This window comes from Eretmochelys imbricata, chromosome 3, assembly GCF_965152235.1.
Source record: "Eretmochelys imbricata isolate rEreImb1 chromosome 3, rEreImb1.hap1, whole genome shotgun sequence".
NCBI lineage: Eukaryota > Metazoa > Chordata > Testudines > Cheloniidae > Eretmochelys > Eretmochelys imbricata.
Window position 1 is genome coordinate 69,624,543 of NC_135574.1, and position 24,622 is coordinate 69,649,164.

General features: G+C 42.2%; 1 protein-coding gene across 1 annotated transcript; it reads left to right on the top strand.

The window, feature by feature from the left end:
* Positions 1-15,011: 15,011 nt before the first annotated feature.
* Positions 15,012-16,580, top strand: GJA10 (gap junction protein alpha 10). The gene has a single exon (XM_077812132.1). The coding sequence runs from the start codon at positions 15,012-15,014 to the stop codon at positions 16,578-16,580; it is 1,569 nt and encodes a 522-aa protein (XP_077668258.1).
* Positions 16,581-24,622: the final 8,042 nt, after the last annotated feature.

A 24,622-nucleotide genomic window follows, 5' to 3' on the forward strand; every position in this document is an offset into this window, starting at 1 on the left:
GCCAGCACTCTGGTTACTTGAATTATGTATTGGCTTATTTTGAAGTGAACTATTAATGTATTAAACATTTATGTGTCTACAAAACGAATAGATGGGAAACTGGACCCTCCTTAAAATATTTGAGAATTCCATAGTTCCCCTCCCTCTTTCCAAAGTGTGTGTGTTGCTGCTGTGAGGTTAACATCTAGACTTAGTACCACATGAGGAAGATGGTTTTCCATGGAAAGCAGATAATCTAGTAACTTCCCTCCCTCCCTCCTCTCCAAAAAAAAAAAAAAAAAAACTTAACCTAACTTGCTATTTAGGAGTAAATCCTTCCAGCAGGTAGGAGCATGGAGACACAAGCCACCTCATATAGACAGAGCTGAACCATTCTGTTGGGTAGAAACAAATACATTTAGTTGGCAATAGCATTAAGGAGTTTTCCAAATCAGAAATTCCACTTGTAGGCATGGTCTCTGGGTAGGTTGCCCATACTGAAGCCCTTGTCCTCTAAGGGAGGTCTACGTTGCAATTAAATGCCTGTCAGCCTACTCAGCTCAGTCACATGGGTCTTGGGCTAAGGAGCTGTTTAACTGTGGTGTAGATGCTCAAGCTGAAGGGACCTTCTCCCCTTGGGTCCTAGTCAGTGAACAGAGGCCAGCTGTGGGTGTTGAATTGCAGTGTAGACATACCCTAAGTGTACTCCTTTCACGTGGCAGGTCTGTGCCTCCACTTTTCTTTGGGGTGAGATTGCACAATCCATCCACACTCTGATCAAGTCTCTGGGTTGCAACCTCCTGTGTACCAATCGGGACTAATAGAGCAGGTCCAATTGGGGTCGGCGTCTGCAAGGAGTTCCCTTTGGAAGTCAGAGGCAACATATTTGTAGTGTTATAGAAACAGCTTCTTTAAAACAAAGTATGATTTATTTTTCCCAAGAGGTGTACACAGCTCAGAGAAGTGTTTTTCAAATAAACAAAAAAATCCCACCTACATCCATATTCATTTAACTAAGCTTAACCTCTTCAGCAATAGTTTAGGTGGAGTTGGCTTATTCCCCAGTCTACATCGTTTATAGAGTAGCTCAGTCAGTCTTCTGCTTTTTCACTGATACAGCCTGGCTCACCATTCTGACCACTTACCCCTCTCCCTTTCTGCCAGGAGCTTTTTTCAAAAAATAGTGAGGGTCTTCTGATCTCAGGCTTAGCCTTGGGTAGAGTAAAACATCCAAACCTACCAGCTGCTGGCCAAGACATTGTTGTCTTAGTGCCCTTGAAGCTGGGTTACTGATAGGTGATCAGCCAATGTCATTATTCAACACTTCCTGCTTGGCTCCTTACCCACTGCTTTACAGCCTCTTTTGATTTAACACACTGCATTTAGGTAGGCAGTAATACAGACTTGAACAGTGAAAATAAAAAATTCAGGCATTTCCCCAATATGTCTCATGGGCTCTGTAGCAAAGTTAGTTGTATATCATTGTGATGCTCTAATGTGTAGTAATGATCTCATTAAGAAACCTTCCCTATTACTATAAGTGGAGATAGGACAGAACCTTGAGAGATAGCATCAGCAGTGGATGTGGAATGTAATAGTTTGTCATTTGGAAGTTATGACTGGACGTAGAAGGCACTTCTTCAGCTACTAGTTAGTTACCAAACCAACAACCCATGATCATTTGTATCAAAAACTTCTAGACAGCTGACAACCTAAAGCCAGCTTGAGATGGATCATGATTAAAATGCAGTCTTCCTTATAAAGGAAACTTGGAACCTACTGTAGGGTCCAAGGCACCTGGAATTAAATTTAGGGAATTCTCAGCTTCCCTATATATAGATATGAAATTGAGCAGCAAGGAACACGCAGTTCAGCAGCAGAAGTGGGTTTCTTGAGATTAGACCTCCACCTGTTTAAGAATGGTTGGTAGTCTTCCCTCTCTAAATGTAGCACTGACCATTCCTGTCCATAAAGTCACTACTGTAAGCAACCACAGTCAACTGCAGGCTAGAGCCATAAGTGATGGGATTCAAGGAACTCAAGACTGTATCAACATCTCAGCAGAAAACAAATCAAATGTGGCCAATGGATAGCAGTCTGCAGGAGAAGGCAGTGCTCGTAATCATAAAGGACTGGCACTGATCTATTTATTTGCAAAGGCTATTGCAAAACTATCACAGCATGCAAATGAAGGGACTAGTAGCAGATGAAGGCTGTCCACAGTAATTTGTTGTCCTTATTTAAAAAGGCTCAGGTGGAGAGGTTGTCAGCCTCAGTCACAGCCCTTGAGAAAGCTTTATATATTTTTTGTTGTAAGAATATAGTCGTGGTGCCTCTCCTTCCCAATCCAGCTCTCTGTTCCTTTCTCAGTGGCCACCAGAGTCAAGATGGGTTCAGTGAGTTAAGCACAGGGGGAATTTAGGAGGAGAATTCCAATGCCTAAATTTAAGAGGCCCTGCCACCAAGTGGTAGGTGCCATACATTGCATGGAAAGAGTTAGGCACCTACAAAGGGGATTCACAGAAGACTCATGCTGAGGCAGGGAGTTGGCTGTGTTAGCCAGGAGGAAATGCCAGGAAAGGGGTATGGCCTAAGCCTCATCCCTCAGAGAGAAGTAGGCACCTAATCCAGGTCATTCCTGGCTCCAAAAAACAAAAACAAAAAGGTTTTAGTACTATTTGCCCTTGTCGGCATTAGCTGGCCAATCTGTTACAACAGCTTCAAGTCAGAATTTTAGTACACATTACCTCAAGTTAAATTTAAAGCTATAGTGGCTGTAAGACTAAACTATAGAACACCCATTGTGATATTAAAATATTATATATATATTCCTACCTGGTGGTTTAAAGCATAGCTCTTGTTTTGCAACCTTACCTTATCTCTTGATTGGCGGCGGCTATGGCGCTGATGATGTGTTGAGGCAGCACTCAATAGAGAAGCATCAGGACGGTGGTTTAAATAGGGGTTTGGAAGAGTGGGTGAGATAACAACGCCACAATGACACGTTCCCCAAAACATCTCCCAAGCCTCCACCCTAGATAAAAATCAAGCCCCCTAACTCATATCTTGCAACCCTGGTTCTCTATTTTCCCATCTCTCAGTTGCCAAGACACTATCAGGGCCCCACAACAAAGCCCCATACTTTACCCCCCTCCACTGGCACCCTTGTGTGGACATGAATTTTACACAGGCCACCTATCAGGCAGTCTTGGTAGAGGGGTGTTTATCTTTGACAGAGTGGGCTGGCATCTACAGACAACAGCAGCAAATGGATGTAAGTAGTCTAACATTCATTTACCACTAGCAGTTGGACCTTCTAGCTGTTGCTGAAGAAGACTACAGTAGATGTTTGTGGCAGTCTGCTATTTAATGTACACCCACTGCCTTAGTTTTACAGTTTGCTACAACAGCACCAGGTAAAGATGTTCAGGTGAAAGCTGGGAAAGAGAAAGACAAGGGAAACTCTGGACCCTATCCCTACCTTCCAGTGTATCTACCTCTCCTCCCAGATTAGTGCCATCTGTAAACTTATTGAGGGTGCAATCCATCCCATCATCCAGATCATTAATGAAGATGTTGAACAAAACCGGTCCCAGGACTGACCCCTGAGGCACTCCACTTGGTACCAGCTGCCAACTAGACGTTGAGCCATTCAGTACTACCCGTTGAGCCCGATGATCTAGCCAGCTTTCTATCCACCTTATAGTCCATTCATCCAGCCCATACTTCTTTAACTTGCTGGCAAGAATACTGTGGGAGACCGTATGAAAAACTTTGCCTTCTATGATGAGATAACTGGATGTGGGGAAAGCGGTGGCTATGATATACCTTGACTTTAGCAATCAGGTTAGTCCAGCATGACTTGCCCTTGGTGAATCCATGCTGACTGCTCTGATCACCGTCTTCTCTTCCAAGTGCTGGGTTTAGTATAGTTTTATCAGTCCATCACACGTTTTTTTTTTTTTTGGTGATCAAATGGCCCCAAAGTACTCTAAGGGAGGTGGGTAGAGCATGGACATATTATATAAAAGAAAGAGTGATTAGCAACTCCCTTATCACTTGCTGCCGGGTATTGTATAAAATGCAGCAGCTTCTACTGTAGAACAGGGAAGAAGAGATTGAGAGCTTGCCTACACTAAAAGTGCTGCAGCTGTGCCGCTGTAGTTCTTCAGTGCAGTTGCTACCTATGTGAACAGGGGGGCTTCTCCCACCAGCATACTCCAATCCTCCGAGAGGCCGTATTTACGACAATGGGAGAATTCTCTCATCAACCTAGTGCTGTCTACACCAGGGGTTAAGTCGGTTTAACTGGTCACCCAGGGATGTGGATTTTTCACATCCCTGAGCAACATCGTTTTACCGCCCTAATTTCCTAGTGTAGACCAGGCCTGACTAACTGGTACATAATTTCTCCACATCAACAAATTCTTCACTTTTTATAGTTGTGAAGGGCATATAACCTTTATTTTGCTCTCTCAGTACAAGCTCTAAAGACAATGAGACTCCTATTTCCTTGAACAGATTCCCCCAGACAGACTCATTCAGTGAGATGGTGAAGAAGCTGTAGATGTGCCCAACCCTGCCACCTCCTGCTTATCACCCATTCCTGACCTTGAATAGTCATCTAAGTGGTTATGATTTTCTATCATAATGTAAGTGGAGGTGATTTTCTATCATTTTGCCACACACACGCTACAAATCCCAAGATGAAACTTTATCCCTTATAACCCAGGAAACCTTTCACAAAAAATAAACCCAGAAAAGCCTAATGACAGAGAGAGAGAAATATGCTAACATCTCTGTCTGTCCTACAGTCAAACCCGGCTTCCTTCTACCCCCAAACAAAACTACCCTATGCAGTGATTCTCAACCAGGAGCATGCAGAGGTCTTCCAGGGGTTACAGTAACTCAGTTAGATATTTGCCTAGTTTTACAACAAGCTACATAAAAACAATAGTGAAGTCAGTACAAACTAAAATTTCATACAATGACCTGTTCATACTGCTCTATATACTATACACTGAAATGTAAGTACAGTTTATATTCCAATTGATTTATTTTATAATTATATGGTGAAAGTGAGAAAGTTAGCAATTTTTCAGTAATAGTGTGCTATGACACTTTTGTATTTTTATGTCTGATTTTGTAAACAAGTAGTTTTTAAGTGAGGTGAAACTTGCGGGTACACAAGACAAATCAGACTCCTGAAAGGGGTACAGTAGTCTGGAACTGTGGAGAGCCACGTCCCTATATCATCATCATCATCCTTAAGTCCTGAACCAAACAATGATATATTTTCTGGGAGCACTATTTTTAAAGGCACATCCCAGTGCTGTCACAGAAGAGCTGGGTCTGGGGACTTTGATGAAGTTATTTTTGCCAAGTGAAACTCTCACCTTCTAGACACCACCAACCTCAGTCACAAAATTACTTCCTAAATAGGATATCAGCCATGAGTAGCGACTCTCACCCTCCTTGATGTGGTCAGAGTTACAGGTGGAGGAGGTGCCAAGGTGGGGCACAGCGAAACTACAGGTTCCTTTGTTTCTGGATATTAGCAGGCTATAGATGGAAGAGATCCCACAAGGTTGCCAGTGGGGCTACAGATGGGGCAGGAAGAAAAAGATCAGTGTAAATAAGTTGCCCCTTTACAGATGTTTACATTTCCACAGATCTATGGAAAGGGAAGTTGTCTTCACCCAGGAAGATGAGCATCAGAGTCAGAACACTGTTTCTTAGTGTATTGTGGCTTAGTTACAGGATTCTGCTTTGGGTAGTACGATCAGCAGTAGAGTTGTTCAGGATGCGTTTGTCTCATTTAAAATATTCTCTTGCAACTCCTGCACCTTCTTTGTAAATGTTTTGTTTCATAGGGGACAGTTTCACAATCCATAAAGTAGTGGGCCAACCAGGGAAGAAACTATCCAGGATCCACTTCTTTCTGATTGATAACAATCAAAGATCTGGTCAAGCTCCCCTGCTTGACACTCACCAGAGTGCTCTAAGGGGATCCTAATGCTGAATCACATGTGCCCTGAGCCTGCTGAAGCTGGGAAGAATTTAGGCATTGTTCCTGGCTTTGGCCCTCTAGGCAGGCATGCTAGGTACAGACCTCATGCCTGATTCCTCCTCTTGGCAATGAGGACTCCCAGTGGTCCAATTGCCTAGGTCTTGAAGCTCATGCCATCTCCCCCAAGCCTCCCCAGCAGCTATTACACATTCCCCAGAATCCCACCGTAGGCATGAGCCTTCTGGTTTACAGTTCACCTGTTATTGGGTACATGATAAACTCCAGCAAAACATACACATGGCTGTACTTTGCACAGGAGTCTAAAAACCTCATTGCTCTTTGCTAAGCCTGAAAGAAAGAGATTTAGGCAAAATAAACATACCTACATGCATTTTCCCTGCCTTGGTTTCCTCACTACTCAGGAAAGTTCTTCAGGTATTGGATCCTCAGGACAGAGTCAGGCTTCTCCTCCAAAACAGAGAGTGTGTGGCTTCTCAGAGACCCTCTTTTTTATACTCTCCATTCCCTTTTGTCAGGTGACGCCATGAGCTGCCTAAACACGTGATCACAGAACTTACCAGGTGACTTTGTTGCCAGGTGAACTCTCCTCTGATGAACCAGTTCTCCTGGGTGGAAGCTAGTTTTTTGTCTAGAATGCTTCTTTTAAATAGAGGACCATCCAGATTTAACAACCTTCTATTGTTAGCCCTGTGTATCACTACTCCTTGGAATTCCAGTCCCATGGGGAAGTAAAAGGACAACAGAGGACAAACAAGCTGCACATTCAAAATGTGGTTTGTAGCTTGATAAAGAAACATCCAGAGAATTCATAATCCTACAGAGAATTCATCGGTTGTACATAAACAGATTCCCCAAATCATCACAACAAGGAAGTTCAGCACTAGTGACCACAAGCTACTGGAATTCAGTCAGGAAATCGGGGTTCAGTCCCCAGCTCAACCACAGATTTCCTTGGGCCAATCACTAAATCTTAAACCTCCTCCCATTCACACACAACCCCCCCTCACCCAAGTTTGATGGTGCTTTAAACCTGGGTTATCTGGTCTGGCTGGGATTATGGGCTAGACCAGGGGTCGGCAACCTTCGGCACATGGCCCATTAGGGTAATCCGCTGACAGGCAGCGAGCCATTTTGTTTATGTTGAGCATCCACAGGCATGGCCCCCCGCAGCTCCCAGTGGCCCCGGTTCGCAGTTCCCAGCCAATGGGAGCTGCAGGAAGCCATGGGCAGCAGGGATGTAAACGTAAACAAAATGTCTCACAGCCCACCAGAGGATTACCCTGATGGGCTACATGCTGAAGGTTGCTGACCCCTGGGCTAGAGTTTAGGTGCTGCTTTCCCTTGCGGGTTGGTAAACTGCTCCCTTTGGAGTGAGGATGCAGGCTAAATCACTTGAATGCTGACAGTCCTCCAGTGGCTTCTCACAATTTCCCCATGTGCCCAGAAGTCCTGCCAAGTTCTCCCACGACTCATTAGGAAAAAATCATATTGCTGCTCAGTTTACCAGAACACAAGGAACCCTGGGATACACTCCCAGAAGTCCCCCATACCAATGAGGATGTAGTAACCCGGGTATGGCTTTACAGTGTGGCTGGTCACACGCAGGCTAGGCTAACCTAGATGCCAATCACTCGAGTTAACTCTGCCATGAAAACATATGCTCTGGCTCAGTTCTCCATGTGTCTATATCAGATAAAAAAAATGATGGAAGAAAGGAAGTGCTATTTAGACTGCAAGCTCTTTGGGATTTATAATGTGTTTGTATAATGTCTAGTGAAATGGAGCCTAGATCTGAGTTGGGGCCTCTAGGTGCTACTGTAGTACAACTAAATAAAACAAGAAAAGCCCAATGTATCTTCATGAGGAATGGCTGAAAAATGCAGCATCTATGTCCAGGGTAATTGTAGGGAAAGGCTGTCATATTACGTCTGCTGGAGAGGGGAGAGGAAATGGAATAAACAAGAGATAATGGAGTTAAAGACAAAAGGTGAGGAATTTAATTAACATTTACAGTCAGTCATGGTGACAGAGAGCACAGTTAGAAAAAAATACATGGAAAATCTTACTGACATTGTGGAACTGAGATTGTGAAAGTGAAGTGGGAAGTGATCCACATAAGAATCTCTCTCAAGAAATATTCCACTTTATGGGGGGGTAAAAAAAAGAGAAGCCCTGTGCTAAAGCAAATATACTATGCTACAGAAAACCATTGTGAACTTTGCACCTTACACTGCATCTTTGAAAATCTGGGTCTCTTTGGATCACAAACACAGCATCAGAATTTGTTAACTTTCAGGGAAAATGTAGTCTTTTACAAGTTTCCACTTTCATATATATCCACGTTCAACCACCTATAGTTTCAAAGTATCCCCCTACCAGATGCCAATTTAGAATCATAGAATATCAGAGTTGGAAGGGACCTCTGGAGGTCATCTAGTCCAACCCCCTGCTCAGAGCAGGACCAATCCCAACTAAATCATCCCAGCCAGGGCTTTGTAAAGCCTGGGGGACCTTAACTTTTAAGGAAGGGGATTCCACCACCTCCCTAGGTAACACATTCCAGTGTTTCACCACCCTCCTAGTGAAAAGTTTTTCCTAATATCCAACCTAAACCTCCCCCACTGCAACCTGAGACCATTACTCCTTGTTCTGTCATCTGCTATCACTGAGAATAGTCTAGATCCATCCTCTTTGAATCCACCTTTCAGGTAGTTAAAAGCAGCTATCAAATCCCCCCTCATTCTTCTCTTCTGTAGACTAAACAATCCCAGTTCCCTCAGCCTCTCCTCATAAGTCATGTGTTCCAGACCCCTAATCATTTTTGTTGCCCTTAACTCAGTAGGCAACAGACTGTGAAATCGGACATGACCGATTGATCACTCACCATTGATTCACATGGAAACTAATGGAATGTAAAGAAAACATACGAATCTTTAGCACAGTAAAGGGAGGTTATTTATGCATTTTACAAAATAAACTTTCATTTATGAATCAGATCAGCAAGGAGGCATAGCCTTTGTGGATTTGAAGAAAATAATTAGCAGGGACGTTATAAAGCATTGAAGTACATCCTGAGCCTTGGGACATGGCTTTGTTAGAAGCCAATGACTAAAATAATTGCATGATAATTCTGGCTAGGGGCACCATTCCATCACCAGCTGACCAAACTCTTCATATATAGTTTGGGCTCAGTGATCCCAGCATTCACATTCACAGAACTATGAATTGTGTTCAGAGTGCCAGCTGTTCCACATCTATGTTTTTGGTCTTCAAAAACAAACAAACGAAAAGAATATCAATTTCAAAGGAAGCTCTCTGGGCTATAACATTCAACCACAGTCTAGAATCCATCTGTAATGTTCTAAGCTACTAATAACCAAGAAATTTCTCACAAGGTAAGCAGCAGAAAAACATCTTAACTCATGTATGGGGAAAGTGTGGAGCAGATAGATATGTGTATGTGCTTGAAATGAAGAGATCTAAATTAAAACATGTAGAAATAATACAGAAAAAGAATTTGTAAATTAATATTTCACTTTTTGCATAGAAATTATCCTTCAGAAAAGCTGGGATCTTGTAAATAGTTTAGTGATAGGTTATAACAGTAGTCCATGGTAATACTTATATCTTTAAAAAATCTGTTAGCATTTAACCGGTTTGTAACCAGCCTTTGCAAATCATAGTGGACAAAACTCTGACACACATTTGACTGAGACTAAAATTTAATTAGAAAATAAATCAATAAAAAATGCCAAACAAACTCACTTTTCCCCACAAGACAAATTGATTTTCCCCAATGTCAGTCATATTTGTGCATGACTTTTAAAAGTTTAATATAAAAACAAAAATCACATTTGGACAGCCTGAATGTCACCTGAGCCTTTTTGGTATTTCAAAAAGTGTAATTAGAAATGTCCAAGATATATAACTACTATTGTATTTTTCATAATTAAAAAAAAATCTCACCAGTGTATTGTAAGGGGATATTTTTAAATGTGTGTTTTTTCCCTTTGCACCCAGATACTTTGACTCTGAGACTGATACTGAAGATCAGATTGTTAAAAGGTGCCCAGATAATATCACTGAAAGTGAGTGTGTTAGGGACACTGGAAAATTACTATTGCAACAATATTGCTGATCCTTTCATTTTAGGTCTTAACGCAGTTTTAGCTTTTTCTCCAGAATGATGGCTTTCATAAACAGACTGGATTTTCCATTGCAGGGAGAGCCTTCATCATATAAACTGAATTGCTGTTCTGCCAACCCAGCCATTTAAGTAAATGGTCTTCAAATAATATCAGCAGTAAAAGTGTGAACTATACCGGAGAGTCTAGGATACAGCTATTTAAATATTGGCAAAGGCAAACTAAAAAATAAATACTTTGCCAGAGACAAGGCAGTATGTTCATGCCCCTCTATGTCCTCCCCAGAATGGATGCTTTGGCATTCCATTAGCCAAAGGACACTATTGCCATTCTCCCTCTGCTCGAAAGATACTAGGTTTCCCCTACTGCTGCTTTCTTGGCATTAAAAGAAGGCCTTGTCTCCCCTTTGCTGTTGCATTTAAAAGCCAGCATCTCACTTAGGGCCTGATCCAAGCCCACTGACTTCAACAAGCATTAGATCAGGCTCTTGCAACCCAGCAAATGTTACATGAAATTTCTTAGTTTCACTGCTGCACCTTCCATAGGGTGAATCACCTTTCCAGGGAAGTTGTGCAGTAACAAAATCCGATGCATCAGCAAACACCACTATGGAATACACAGCCCCTTGAATGCCTTAGGAGTGGAAGCTTGTGATTAGGTGTATCACTGGATCTTCCACTTTACTGCTGGATATTTTATAATTTGATTGAATTCACTGATGTCTAGGAGAGTTTGCTAACATGGCATTACTGTTCTTGTTGAATTCACAGATTATGCATCTCATTTGCAAGATCTGAAAAATAGGTCATTAAAAAAGCTTGTGATGTAACATTTTCTAGAATTTGGCAAACCTTTTCTCTCCCTAGATTTCTGTGGATTCTGACATTATATAATAATATATTTAATTTAATAGAAATATGTTATATAGCATAAGAAATACCCAGACAATATTCCACAAAGAGAGGGGAAATTCATTACTATTTTCTTCTGAAGATTTCCCATGTCTCTGGTGGAGTGGAGCAGAGAAGGTATCCCAGATACGTCAGGAAAGCTAAGAGAATACCCAGAATAATTAGGTTTTCTGAACAAATTCTCAGTGTCAAAAGGAAAGTTCAAGTGAGGATTCAAATAGTCAGGAAACAGAAACTTTCTCAAGTTCAGGACAGAATTTCTGTTCTAAATCAGAGAGCAAGAGGAAAGGACCAGAATAGCCAAGGGTCTGAGTAGGTAAGGTACTCACCTGAAATGTGAGATACCAATGTTGAAGTCCGTGTTCCAATCTTGGAGGGTGAGGGTGGTTAGCCTCTCCCCCTCAACTTTTCATTCAACATTTCTGAAATGTCTGTTTCATTCCACATTGGAATGAAAACAAATCCCAACATCTCAAACATTTTCCATGAAAATGGAATTCTTGTTTTCCAGTCATCCCTAACCATAAAAGATGTAGAAAGAAAAGAAAAGTCCAGAGCACCTTGAAATGCTGAGAGAGTGGCCCAAAGAGGATCAGAAATGTGAAGATGGCTAGAAAGACCGAAAGAATGTGGCTTATTAGTATAGTGCATGTTACTGAGAGTTTTCAGCCAAGACTGTAAGTACTGTAACAATGAGCCATTGTCAGAATTCTCAATTTTTGTCAGCACAAAACCACTTCTACCATCTACTGGTTGTGTTATCTCTATGGTTAGAGACAGATACCGCTCTCAAGACCTCCCCCCTCCCAACTGCCTCTTGCTTTCTTTAAAGACCCAGTTGGAGGGATAATTGGGTGTTATTTTAAATAATTAAAATTTATGATGGTTCAGGAATTATTTTAATAGCTTCACCTTTTATCTCTACATACATTACTTTTTTTGTGTTGAAGTTTTGGGAGATAAACCATTCTAGCAGATCTTTTATCCATTTATTAAAAGATTAAGCATGCAGTTAGCAAACAAATGTGAGTTTAAGCAAAATGTCACTAGCTAATTTAACTTATCACCAAGTTTACAATAAAAATGCAATAATCAAATCAAGATTATAATTAAAGTATAAGCAATACATTGATGGTTTAATTTATCTGGCTTGTCAATTACTACAGTAAGTAACTAAATCAAATGATAAATTAAGGAAAACAATTATCTTAGTATGTCACAGGAAGGATAAGGGGATAAACTGTTCCCCTTGATTTCAGCAATTTTGCTAGGCATCTGTTAAGAGCAAAGGCTAGTTCTTTTCTTGGTTTTAAGGAAGTTCAGCTCTTAGAATGATTTCCTAGTAACTTCCTCCTTTGGCTTTCTCTTGTTGAGTTTTACTGTTCACAGAAACTACATCAAACTGTGGTTTATTTAATCTGTTTTCCCACCCCACTTGAAGACAATGTTCATATCTTTCTGGCAGTCTGGCACAAATACAAAATTATTTCTAGAATCCCATACTCCTTAGAACGACACTCATTTAACCCAGAAATCTCTTGCTGAGTAGGTAACAGACTAAGGGGTGTAGTGTCTACTTTGGGGAACAGTTAGTGGCAAACAAAGAGAAAGAAAGACACACACACACACTTGTACTAATGGAACCTGGAGCTATTCTAGTGTTCTTCAATTGCTCTGCAGAAGGATTTTCACACATACTTAAAGTCTTCAGTTCATATGATTGGTATTAGTTTGGAACTAAGTTGATATTTACTGGTATCATTAGGATGAAATGAAGATTTTTTGCATGTGGGGGAGGGAGAGTTTGGTCTCTCCTCTCTCTCAGTTGTAGACTTCAGGCTTGGCTTAGCAGATGGTCAGTCTTTCACCTCTTGTTCTTTGGATGGCCAGTCCAGGGAAGAAAACAGGATCTAACAACTCTGGGTGTCCTTGTTGATGCAATAGATCACCTCCCTCCCTTTCTGTCTACAAAGTATAGTCTTTTGTAGTGATCAATGTCCTTGCTCCGCCTCAGGGGATACGTCAATATCTTCACAGGCCAATTAGATGTTAGAGGCTGGTAGTTGTAATTTGATGTGAGCCAGTGACCTGTCATCTTGATCTTGAAGTCACATCAAAGATTCCAGGTTAGCGTGTGCATGTCTTTAACAATAACCACAAATGAATGTCTCTTGAAAACAGGATACAAGAAAGTACCATGTGTTGAGGATAGACTGACTTTCACTTAGGCCAAAGACATCACTGTCTTCATTGTTTAAATATAATTAATAACTTGTCAGTGTTTACTTATCCACACATTCCCACACATCCTCGTGACAGTGAGTTAAGACGCTGGGAAAATAACTCTAAGAGGTGGGGCAAAGTCTATGGCAAGTGGATGACCTTATTTTAATAACCTTTTGCCTACGAACCAGAAAGCTGCTTCAAACATCTCCTAGTAATCGAACTTTCATTAAACATTTGGCCAACTAAAGTTACTCAAGTCTAAATCCAAATATGGCTTAGGTTCCCTACACAGATAAACCCACCTGTTTTTTCCTCCTCCAAAGGTCAAGATGTTCTCTACTCCTAGGATGTTCTATTGGAATTTGTTCTTCAACATTAGCAGTGAAGAACAATTTATAACTTCATTTAAACACTGTTTGTATGAGAGAGAAGAAACACAAAGAAAAAACATTTGAACATACTCTCAAAGTCTCAGGCTAGTAAAAGCCACACTTGTACATCTTCCACTGCCTACACTAAGGAATTTTAGCAAAAAAATTCCCACCAGTGCTAGGACCAGTTCAGCTAAACTGGTATAAGCACAAGTGAGAGCCCTAGTGTAAATGAGGTTCCAGTGGCTTCCAGTATTTTACCATGTTAGTAAAATATCAGGGAAGTGATACTGAATATAACATCCATGTTCATATTACATTTTTTTAAAATATCAATTTGGGAACTTATATGAAGCTCCCACAGAATTTCCATAATCAGCTGCACTGAGGTGCCCCAGAAACCAAGGGCTCTTGTTGCAGAATTTACGTCCCATTTGGTGAAGAGCACAAGGGCCTTTGGACTTCAGCTAATTAATGGACTTTCCCACACTCACTGATAAAAATCTTTATACCACTCAGTTGTGTTCCCCATTCTATCTGTAAAGATACTCACAAATCCTAAAATTAGTGATCAAGCCAAAGCCCCATTGACTGCAGTAAGACTTTGCCCTAATAAAATCTAAGGCCCCCCATCCTGCATGTGATTATGTGAGTATTCCTGTTGAACTGAATGAGACTACCCAGAGGTGTAAAGTTAGAAATGTGCTCAAATGTTTGCAGGGTTGGAGCCTTCATGAAAACTTCAGGTTTGTGCCCATAGTTGGTAGGAAGCCAATGAATGAAAGGCTCTATTATGGATGTAAGGTATTAGCAATAAAAGTCTCATGTCAGGCCTACTTTTCAAAGTACCGTCAATGGGCTTAGTTTGCCGGCTTGAGTTATCACCACACTGCTGTGGCTGTCTCACATTCAAAGCCAAAGGCAGAACCACTGCCACAGAAATTGAGTGGGTGAAGCTGATGCCAGCTATAGCACGATTATATGAACAATGATGATGAAAAAGAAAACCAACTGCTTCAGTAATAGTAAGGATGTGACGTAAACCAGTTGAGGAAAGAGCTTCAAAAGTTTATCACTGAAATCAGCCTCTAAGGTCGAAGTACGATCTTGCCTTTGTATCTCTCACCCACATCCTTAATATGATGTTAATTTGGTGCGTGTAGTAATGAGCCATTTATTGGAAAACTCAAGAAATTTTAAAATCTCTTCCCTCATGGGTGTGTCATAAGGAAATATGAAAAAGCGTTATTGAACATAGCTGAAAAGCTCCAGTTCCTATAGAAATCCAGCTTAATGTGGGATGCTTTAATGACATGGGATTTTCCATTTCAGACATGAGCCTCTGATGATGGGGGACTGGAACTTGCTAGGCAGCATCCTCGAGGAAGTGCACATCCACTCCACCATCGTGGGAAAAATCTGGCTCACTATCCTTTTCATATTCCGGATGCTGGTGCTGGGAGTGGCTGCTGAAGATGTTTGGGATGACGAGCAGTCTGAGTTCATTTGTAACACAGAGCAACCTGGCTGCAGCAACGTTTGTTATGACAAAGCCTTCCCCATTTCTTTGATCAGATACTGGGTGCTACAGATCATCTTTGTCTCTTCCCCATCCCTAGTGTACATGGGACATGCACTTTATAGACTTAGGGCCCTTGAGAAAGAGAGGCAGAAGAAGAAAACCCATCTTAGAGCCCAGCTGGAAGAACTGGAACCTGTCCCAGAGGAGCACAAGAGAATGGAGAGGGAGTTGAGGAAGTTAGAAGAACAGAAGAAAGTGAACAAAGCGCCCTTGAGAGGGTCCCTATTGCGCACTTACATCCTGCATATCTTGACCCGCTCAGCGGTGGAAGTGGGCTTTATGATAGGTCAGTATCTTTTATATGGGCTTCAAATGTATCCCCTTTACAAATGCACTCGTCCTCCCTGCCCTAACACGGTGGATTGTTTTGTGTCCAGACCCACAGAGAAGACCATCTTTATGATTTTCATGCATAGCATCGCAGCTGTCTCCCTGTTCCTGAACATCCTAGAGATTATCCACCTGGGGATAAGGAAGATAAAGAAGACCCTGCATGGGAGGCAGAGAAGAGAGGCAGTGATGGCAGAGGAGACAAGCATTTGCACCTTGAAGAAGAACTCGGTGGTGCAGCAAGTTTGCATCATGAGCAATTCCTCCCCCCAGAGCAGCTATAAACTTTTGCCAAACCAGCAGGGTGGGCTGCCTGTTTATCTGCCTCCAGTGCAAGGATACAAAGTGCTCCAGGCACCTGCTGATCAATGCCAGCAGGCAGTAGGGATGGGTGCTGAGCAGCGCCGGTGCAGCACAGATAGGCCTAGAAGTGAGCAGCACCATGGACAGGTCCCTCGCCTCTACAAGCACCCGGAAAACCCCTGCGAGAGGGAGCAGCACTATAGACAGCTCTCCAACCAGCACCTGGGACAGCCATCCCGTCACCCTTCCTCCAGCAGCGAGGAGACCCACAAGCAGCCCCAGCAGGACTTCGAGAGCTGCCCAGGGAATGAACAGCACATCCCAGAGCTGCCCAGGAACCCCGTGCAGCCAGCCAAGACACCCACTCGTGCCGGTCCGCTGGAGATCCCCCAAGCCCCCCGCAATATACTCCGCAAACACAGCCGGGTGGGCAGCTGCAAAGACTATGGGGACGATCGCGGTGACTCTCCGGACAGCGGGCATTATCAGGGCAATCGCAAGGCCAGCTTCCTGTCCAGGGTACTGTCTGAGAGCCAGCTGGCCAGTGACTCGGAGAGCTCTGACTCCAGGAATGGCTCCAGCTCTGAAGCCAAATGCAGAGAGGAGAGCAGCCCGCCCATCACCCCACCACCCCCTTGTGCAACGGGACGTAGAATGTCCATGGTAAGTAGAGCCAAGTGTCCTGCCCTCTATAGCCGCTAGTGTGACTTACTGCTCTTCGGAGGGCGTCTGAGCCTTAGGCGAGGCCTCAGGATGGCCAGGATGTGGCTGGGAAGTTGTTCGGATACAGTAACAAACAACATACCTGGCCTCATGCCTCACATGACCACATCCCTCACAATCCTTGAAGGTTTCAAATCAACCTCTCTCTCTGCTTAAATGGGATTGTCTTTTGCCTCTAAAGTGAATATTACCAGTAACAGATCATACATCACTTTATTGGCTTCGGTCACTGAGGTTTCTTATATATTTAAACAATATAAATATATCCCCCAATTGATCTTTAAAGGATTTTACCATATCCTAGTAGAGGTTCATTCCACTCTGGGTTTCTTTACAATACAAGAAATTAAAATCCTGGCCCCCACTGAAATCAATGAGAAAATTCCCCTCAGCTTCAGGGGGCAGGATTTCTCTTGGACTGTAACTTTGGGTTAAACCATTGCCTAAATTAGATTGTTAAATCTTTATCAAAAATGTAAAATTTCTGCTAGATTAGGATTGTTTTTTTTTGCCATAAAACACTGAATAATACCGCAAGTGGGTAATTTCATATTTAGCACCTGTTCATATTCCGTAACCACACAATCTGTCTGAAACTAGCTTGTTTACTTTCGATTTTAATAAACAATTGTAGTTTGGATCCAGATGCCAACAAAGTTGAATTTTAAAATAGCTTAAGCCCAGCAGTTGCAAACCCTTAGTCAGGCTCACTGGCTTGGGGGTGGGGGCACAGTAAGTATGGATCTGCAGACCTTCAGATATTATCTTATACCATCTGAGGTAAAAATGATTTTAAAAGAAAACAAGCTTACTCTCAAAACACTGTGGGCCCTCGAATACATGTCATTCCATTTCCCCCATTCTTTAATAACTAACCTTTTTACACATTAAAAATGTATGTATGAACCTCTGCCTAATGAGCAGAAAGTATATTTGTACATTATTCAGCACATTACCATTTGTATTCGCCAGTTTCAATTGTGCCATAGTCTCTATAACGTATAGACAATCAGCAAATACCATACAGAAGAAAATTCTCATTCTCTTAAATACAGTGTCATCATTTTCCCCTTTGTTGTTTCCAATACTGGAGGGAGAGAGGGATCAGAGTCCATCTTGCTGGTTTTCTGTGTCTGCTTGAGTCTGAGGTCTCTTTTCTCCTCAGCAACACAGGCTATCACAAGCAAATCATACCTGTCCTCTGCTCCCTACAGTGACTTGTCATAGAATTCCGAATCAAGTTCAAGGTCTGGGTCCTTATCTTCAAGGAGCTCTATGGCCTGGGCCCAGAATATCTGAAAAACTGCATAGTGCTCCAGGATGAAGACACTGGATAACAATTATGATCCTCTGGCACAGTGGGACGCTCTATGATAAGGGTAAAGCTCATCTGTGCAGGAGTCAGAGCTTTTTCAGGGGCAATCTGTCTGTGGAATGAACTCCCTCAGGAACTAGACAAACCTCCCATTACACGTACAAAGTGCATTTTCTTTGACTGTGCTATATAAATACATAGCAACAGGCATATTTCTAAAAAACAAACCAAAACCCCTACCAAAACAAGACACTCCACTGCACATGCTTCTCCCATGGAGAGAGGATGAGAGAAAAAACAACACATGATAGATTATGATGCTTAATGCACTACTGGTAGGCATTCAGATACTATGATGATAAGTGCAGCATAAGGACTGGAATATAATAGAATGGGATTATTTAAAAGGTAAACAGTAAAACCAGAACAAACAGGACAGAACTTAAGCAGCATCTTAATGAAAATTAATGACAGCCTTGCCTGCCATTCTTAAATACAGGGCATGACAATAGCTGCTATTTTGCCTTTTGGGTCAGGTCTTCGAAAGAATTATATTCAACTTGCAAAACAAAACAATTTCAATGTTCTTGAAAGCAGCACACCTTACTCAGCATGCAAGTGTTTGCGGTAAACACCCTTCATGGATCACTATCTGTGTGAATGTCACCAGCATTTTGAAATTTGTATACACAGATCAGCTAATCTGTCACTACCTGCCTACAATGTGTCCATGCGATCGCAAGGCAGACATGCTGTTACATACAATTTGATCACTATTGCAGCAAATGCTATTTGGTACAAATATTGCTAAGAGACTTGATGAAGAACAATAAACATTTTCCAATGCACCACAAAAAACTGTTGCCCTAGGAAATCAAAAAAACTATACCATAATGTGTCTAATGCCTCCCTATCCTTATGATTTCTATACATTATGGTTGGAATTGTAAAAAGTACTTAGTATTGGCCAAATTTTGATCCCATTTACATCAGTGGGAGTTTTACCATACAATAAGGTTTAGATTTTTTAAAAATGGTATTATTTACCTACTTCCCTGTCAGGAGCATTGAGAAGATTAAATTATTTGATCTTAATATAAGGCAACAAAAATGAAAAAAAATCAAAAAATTTAAACTGAAGTACAAAAAAGGCTATTTCTACTTCTGTTTAATAATGACTTAAAATAATAATCCAGACAAAGAATTGCCACCCTGAAACCTGATAAATCTGCACAGCACAAAACCTAAATACATTTTCAAACAATTTAAACAGCCAGAAATATACTTCTCCACTCTGCATTGCCATTGATCAAAAAAATTTCTAATTTGGGCAACCAATGGAGGGAAAACACCCTCAGACAAAGGGGTTGATATTATCTCTTCTGTCTTTTTTGATTACTTCCCCAAACTACCACCATCACCTCTATCTTGACTAGAATAGGTCTCAGATAGATTTTTTTTCCTTTCATCTATGCCCTAATCTCTACCAGATTTTGATTAAGGCACATCAACCTCAATTGGATGAGATAGAGCCAAGCTGGTTATCATCTGCATCTGAAAATATCACAGTCTCTGCCCCATTAATCCTTCCATGAGCCCCTCATTATAGATTTCAGAGTAGCAGCCGTGTTAGTCTGAATCCACACAAAGAAAAGGAGTACTTGTGGCACCGTAGAGACTAACCAATTTATTTCAGCATAAGCTTTCGTGAGCTACAGCTCACTTCATCGGATGCATGCAGTGGAAAATACAGTGGGGAGATTTTATATACACAGAGAACATGAAACAATGGGTGTTACCATACACACTGTAACAAGAGTGATCAGGTAAGGTGAGCTATTACCAGCAGGAGAGCTGGGGGGGAGGGGAGAAGGGAACCTTTTGTAGTGATAATCAAGGTGGGCCCTTTCCAGCAGTTGACAAAAACGTGTGAACAGTGTGTGTGTGTGTGTGTGTGTGTGTGTGTGTGTGTGTGGAAATAAACATGGGGAAATAGTTTTACTTTGTGTAATGACACATCCACTCCCAGTCTTTATTCAAGCCTAAAATAATTGTATCCAGTTTGCAAATTAATTCCAATTCAGCAGTCTTTCACTGGAGTCTGTTTTTGAAGTTTTTTTGTTGAAGAATTACCACTTTTAGGTCTGTAATCACTCTCCTGCTGGTAATAGCTCACCTTATCTGATCACTCTTGTTACAGTGTATATGGTAACACCCATTGTTTCATGTGCTCTGTGTATATAACATCTCCCCACTGTATTTTCCACTGCATGCATCCGATGAAGTGAGCTGTAGCTCACTAAAGCTTATGCTCAAATAAATTTGTTAGTCTCTAAGGTGCCACAAGTACTCCTCCTCATTATAGATAGAACCCTGTTGCACCCCATATTTGAGATTCCTAGGAGAAGCAAATCAATTGCCTACAACTGCTGTCCAATCTCTCTCTCAGATAAAAAAAAGTTTGAATTTACAAAAAATCAATGCCATCCACTGCTGCTAGGGCCTGAATGTGAGTCAACAACATCCCATGATTAGGGATATTGAAGGCAGCTCGCAAAACTAACAATATCATCATAGATGCTTGATTTTATCCATTACCAGGAGATCATTGACCAATATAACCAGTGCAGCCTCCTGGCCAAACACAAATTTCTATGCAGATTGACAACGGTCAAGGAGACTAGCAGCATCTTCCTAGTACTTCCCAACTGGCCCTCACCAGTCAGGAAAAAATTGGACCCTAAACACAGATCTAGCACAAAGTTCTTCAACATCTGGAGTACCTCTAAGCAATGCTGTCCTAAACTGAGTTTGCCACTTGGGATACAGCTCTGTTCTCATGAATGCTAATGCATTGCTCTGGATTAGATAGATTATATTTGCAAAACAATGAATTTCATCACCAGATGTGGGACTCAGACCAGTCATTGAGCAGAGACAGTCCTGATTAGTCAAGCTGTCTAAAGAACCCCTGTCTGAAACTTGGTAGAGATTAAGAGCCATTCCTTTGCTTCACGCACAGCCATGTCATAAGAATTTTAAAAATCTTTACACAGCTTTTATCCAAGACTTTTACCATGAGCAGCCTATATACTTCATTTGTCAGAGGTGATTCATAAACCTGGAAGACTGAACCTGGGAAAGAGAACATCAAGGGGACACTACGGTAGGGGAGGTCAAAAGATTGTTAAAATATCCTCTGGACAGAGCAATCCTTTGGAGAAACAACATTTTCCTTCACAGTTCCCTGAAAATCCTTTAGTTCTATTACCCTATAAGGCCAGTCCACCAAAATGGGCCCTTCATTCTGACAGGAGAGAAGTACCACAGCCACAAAGTTGGGAGAGAACGTTCAGTCCATGATACAGGTATAATTTTCAGGTTTCAGAGTTGCAGCCGTGTTAGTCTGTATTCGCAAAAAGAAAAGGAGTTCTTGTGGCACCGTAGAGACTAACCAATTTATTTCAGCATAAGCTTTCGTGAGCTACAGCTCACTTCATCGGATGCATTCAGTAAGCTTATGCTCAAATAAATTGGTTACTCTCTAAGGTGCCACAAGTCCTCCTTTTCTTTTTGTATAATTTTCAGTTGCCTTCACCTAATCCAGACACAACAACTACAGCATGACCTGCTGTATGAGTGAGCTTGCAACAAGCTAGGATAGTCTCATGGCTATCATTGTTGTCATGAAGTCCTCAGCTGACTCAGGGAGTTCGTCATCTACGTGGATGCTGACATCAACAAGAATGATCAGCCGCAGAGGTTCCAAAACCACAGTAGTGGGGAATTTCATCAGCTCCCACAGAACCTTTGCAGTGCAGAAGGGAAATCGGGACATCGATATGGCTCCATCTTAACCGCTGCCCAGGACTCACATGGAAGATTACACCTAGCTTTTCTGGGCCCGATCTGCCCTCAGCTACACAGCTATAACCCCCCATCCCCATTTTAATCAAGGGGGATTGCAGCCATGTAATTGAGGGGAAAATGGAATCCTGCCTCAGGGCCTGATCCTGCAAGTCTTCCTAAGATCAGTAGACCGCCCTTGGACAAGTAGTCACACTGATGTCAGTGCGAAGTGACCCATTGACTTCAACACAATTACGTTCATGAGTGAGGGTTTACTGAGGCTTGAGTCCTTACTTTCTACACTAGTGATATTTTAACCTTTGGGTTCATTGTGATATTAACTAGATCAGACACAAAGTGGACCAGTGAAGGATCTGATCCTGCACACCTTTATGCCTGTAACTTTACTCTCATGAGGAGGCCTACTGATTTCAGTAGAACTTCTCCCATGTCTGTGTCCAGGAGCAAGCGAGTGCAATGTGCTTGTCTACACCGAATGCCAGGCAACCTGGAGCTATTTGGTTCATGGCGTAGGAGTTACCTGAAACTTCTCAATGGGGAGCAGAAAATGAGGTATCAGAATTCTCCCTTGAAACAGTGAAGAAGGGGAGAGAGGAGAAATTTACTTTCCAAGCAACCATGAGTGGAAGGACAAGATCACTTACCCTTGCTGACTGGGATACAGCAGGAACAAAAATAAAGAAAAGTGGAGCTAATGCATGGAATAGTGTTTATAGTGTAGACACACCCTATTTGAGCTTGATCCCATTAGTTGCTGAGGGTATGTCTACATTATAAACTTATGTTTATAAACTATGTTAGGTCGATTTACAGCCATCGCAGTAATTACCCAGTGGGGAGCGGAGAGCCTGGCGGGGCAGCTGGGCTCCTGGCTGGGAGATCTGCACGTGGTGTCCAGTCAGCTGCCCCATTCCCGCTGGGGAAGAAGGAGCTGAGAAGCCTGGTGCAGCTGCCCCATTCCTGGAAGGGGCTGGAGAGCCCAGGAGCGGAGTGGGGGGAGACAGCCAGGCTTCTGGCAGGGAGATCCGTGCTTGGAATCCGGTCAGCTGCTGTGCTCCCAATGGGGAGCAGGGAGCTGGCAGTGCAGATTGGAGTGGGGAGCCTGGTCAGCAGGCCGGCTCGGAGCAGGGAGTCAGGATCCCAGGGGGAAGCAAAGCTCCCCGCAGGGAGCCTGGGCAGCAGTCCGGCTTGAAGCGGAGACTCGAAATTTGGAAACTGAGAAGAATGACAGGCAATAGATGTAAGTAACACTGTTTTACAGGGACACTGTGCTGCCCTAACTACACCGACATAAGCCCTACACCTCTTGTGAAAGTGGAGTTATCACGTTGGTATAGTAGGGCACTTACATCAGTGGGAGCAAGGCTGTAGTAGATACACTGACATAATCAGGTTGACGTAAGCTGCCTCACGCTGTAGTTTAGACAAGGCCTGAGTGTCCTCAATCCTCAGTGAAGATAATGGGAGTTGCACGTGCTCAGAACCTCACACAATCAGGCCGAAATTGGATTTCTGATTTTCGTTTGCCAGGGAGAAGGTATCAATGGGTGAAATCCTGGCCCTACTGAAGTCAGTGAGAGTTGTTTTTTCCCCCCTCCTGCTTACTTCTCCATTTAGCTTTGGGTTATTTTCCCACTGGGCAAATGGCTAGTAGTGACTGGAGATAATGCAGACAGCTGCAGAGCCTGCTATTCAGCTCGGGCTCTTACAATCTTTTCAGTACACACAAATGGTCACCATCCTTGTGGGAGCACCTATGGAATAAATAGCCATTAATTTAAACTGAAACCTGCCACAACCTAAGGTGCTAAACCAGCCAATGGAAACGATTGTATATTAAAATAATGTTTTGTGTCTGTTTGATACTCAGAACAACATGGAATATGCCAGCTAAGCCCCATCAAAACATAGCATTGTGATGACAAACTGAGCAAAGTTGCTCTGTTCTACTCAGATGTTGGAAAAGCTTTAAACATTAATTTTTTATGGTTGTATTCCTCCATCAGCTCTTGCTGTTTTTTTCATGCAGTTTGTTTCTACATGACTGTCCTAATTCTTGAATGCTCTGGATTATTGCTATGCTGCAAACTGAACTCTGCCCAGGAGTGCTCCACTGTAGTTTGTGATGAAGACACCCGAAGTACCAAGGGCCTGTACAGTTTACTTGATCCACTAAACTAGCCATCCAGCAGGTTCACAGACCATCCAGACTCAAAATGACAAACTTGTAGGCTGATAAGAAATTGGTGCTCAGGGATCTCCTGTCTGAGGAGTGTGTACGTTAATACAGATCAGGCTGATTTTTAGAAACTGGAGCTCTGCTGAGTGTAGCTTTGTCCATGCATTTCTAGCAAAGCTACAAAAAAGCTGTGCGTTCATTTGCTTGCATGTTTCCAGCATCAGGACTGCAGGATTGGGCCCTTCAGTGTAGTTACAGCAGTGATTAATGTATAAATGCAAGAGGGACCTTTCTGTTACGACCGCAAAAGGCAGTATAATGTAAATGTATTAAAACGTAAACAGATTTTTTAAAAATTCCAACTATATTTTGATGGAACCTGGGTTAATAACGGTGTTTTTTTTTTTTTTTTTTAGAAAAACACCTCTCTGTGTTCTTTAAGACCACTCAGTCTCACTTTCTCTTTCTCTTGTCATCTTTCAGAGCATGCTCCTAGAACTATCATCTATCATGAAAAAATAATGCCACTCTGGGGACAAGAAACAAACCAAGGAATCATGTACGAACCAATCCTCAGCAGGAAGCAAAAAACCAGCCTCTCCATTTTTTCTGAAGCTAAAAAGCATGATGCAGTTCATGGAAGAAAGCCCTTGCTTC

Excerpts from the sequence above, each read along its gene's own strand:
- GJA10 (XM_077812132.1), top strand. The coding sequence starts at position 15,012 with ATGGGGGACTGGAACTTGCTAGGCAGCATCCTCGAGGAAGTGCACATC.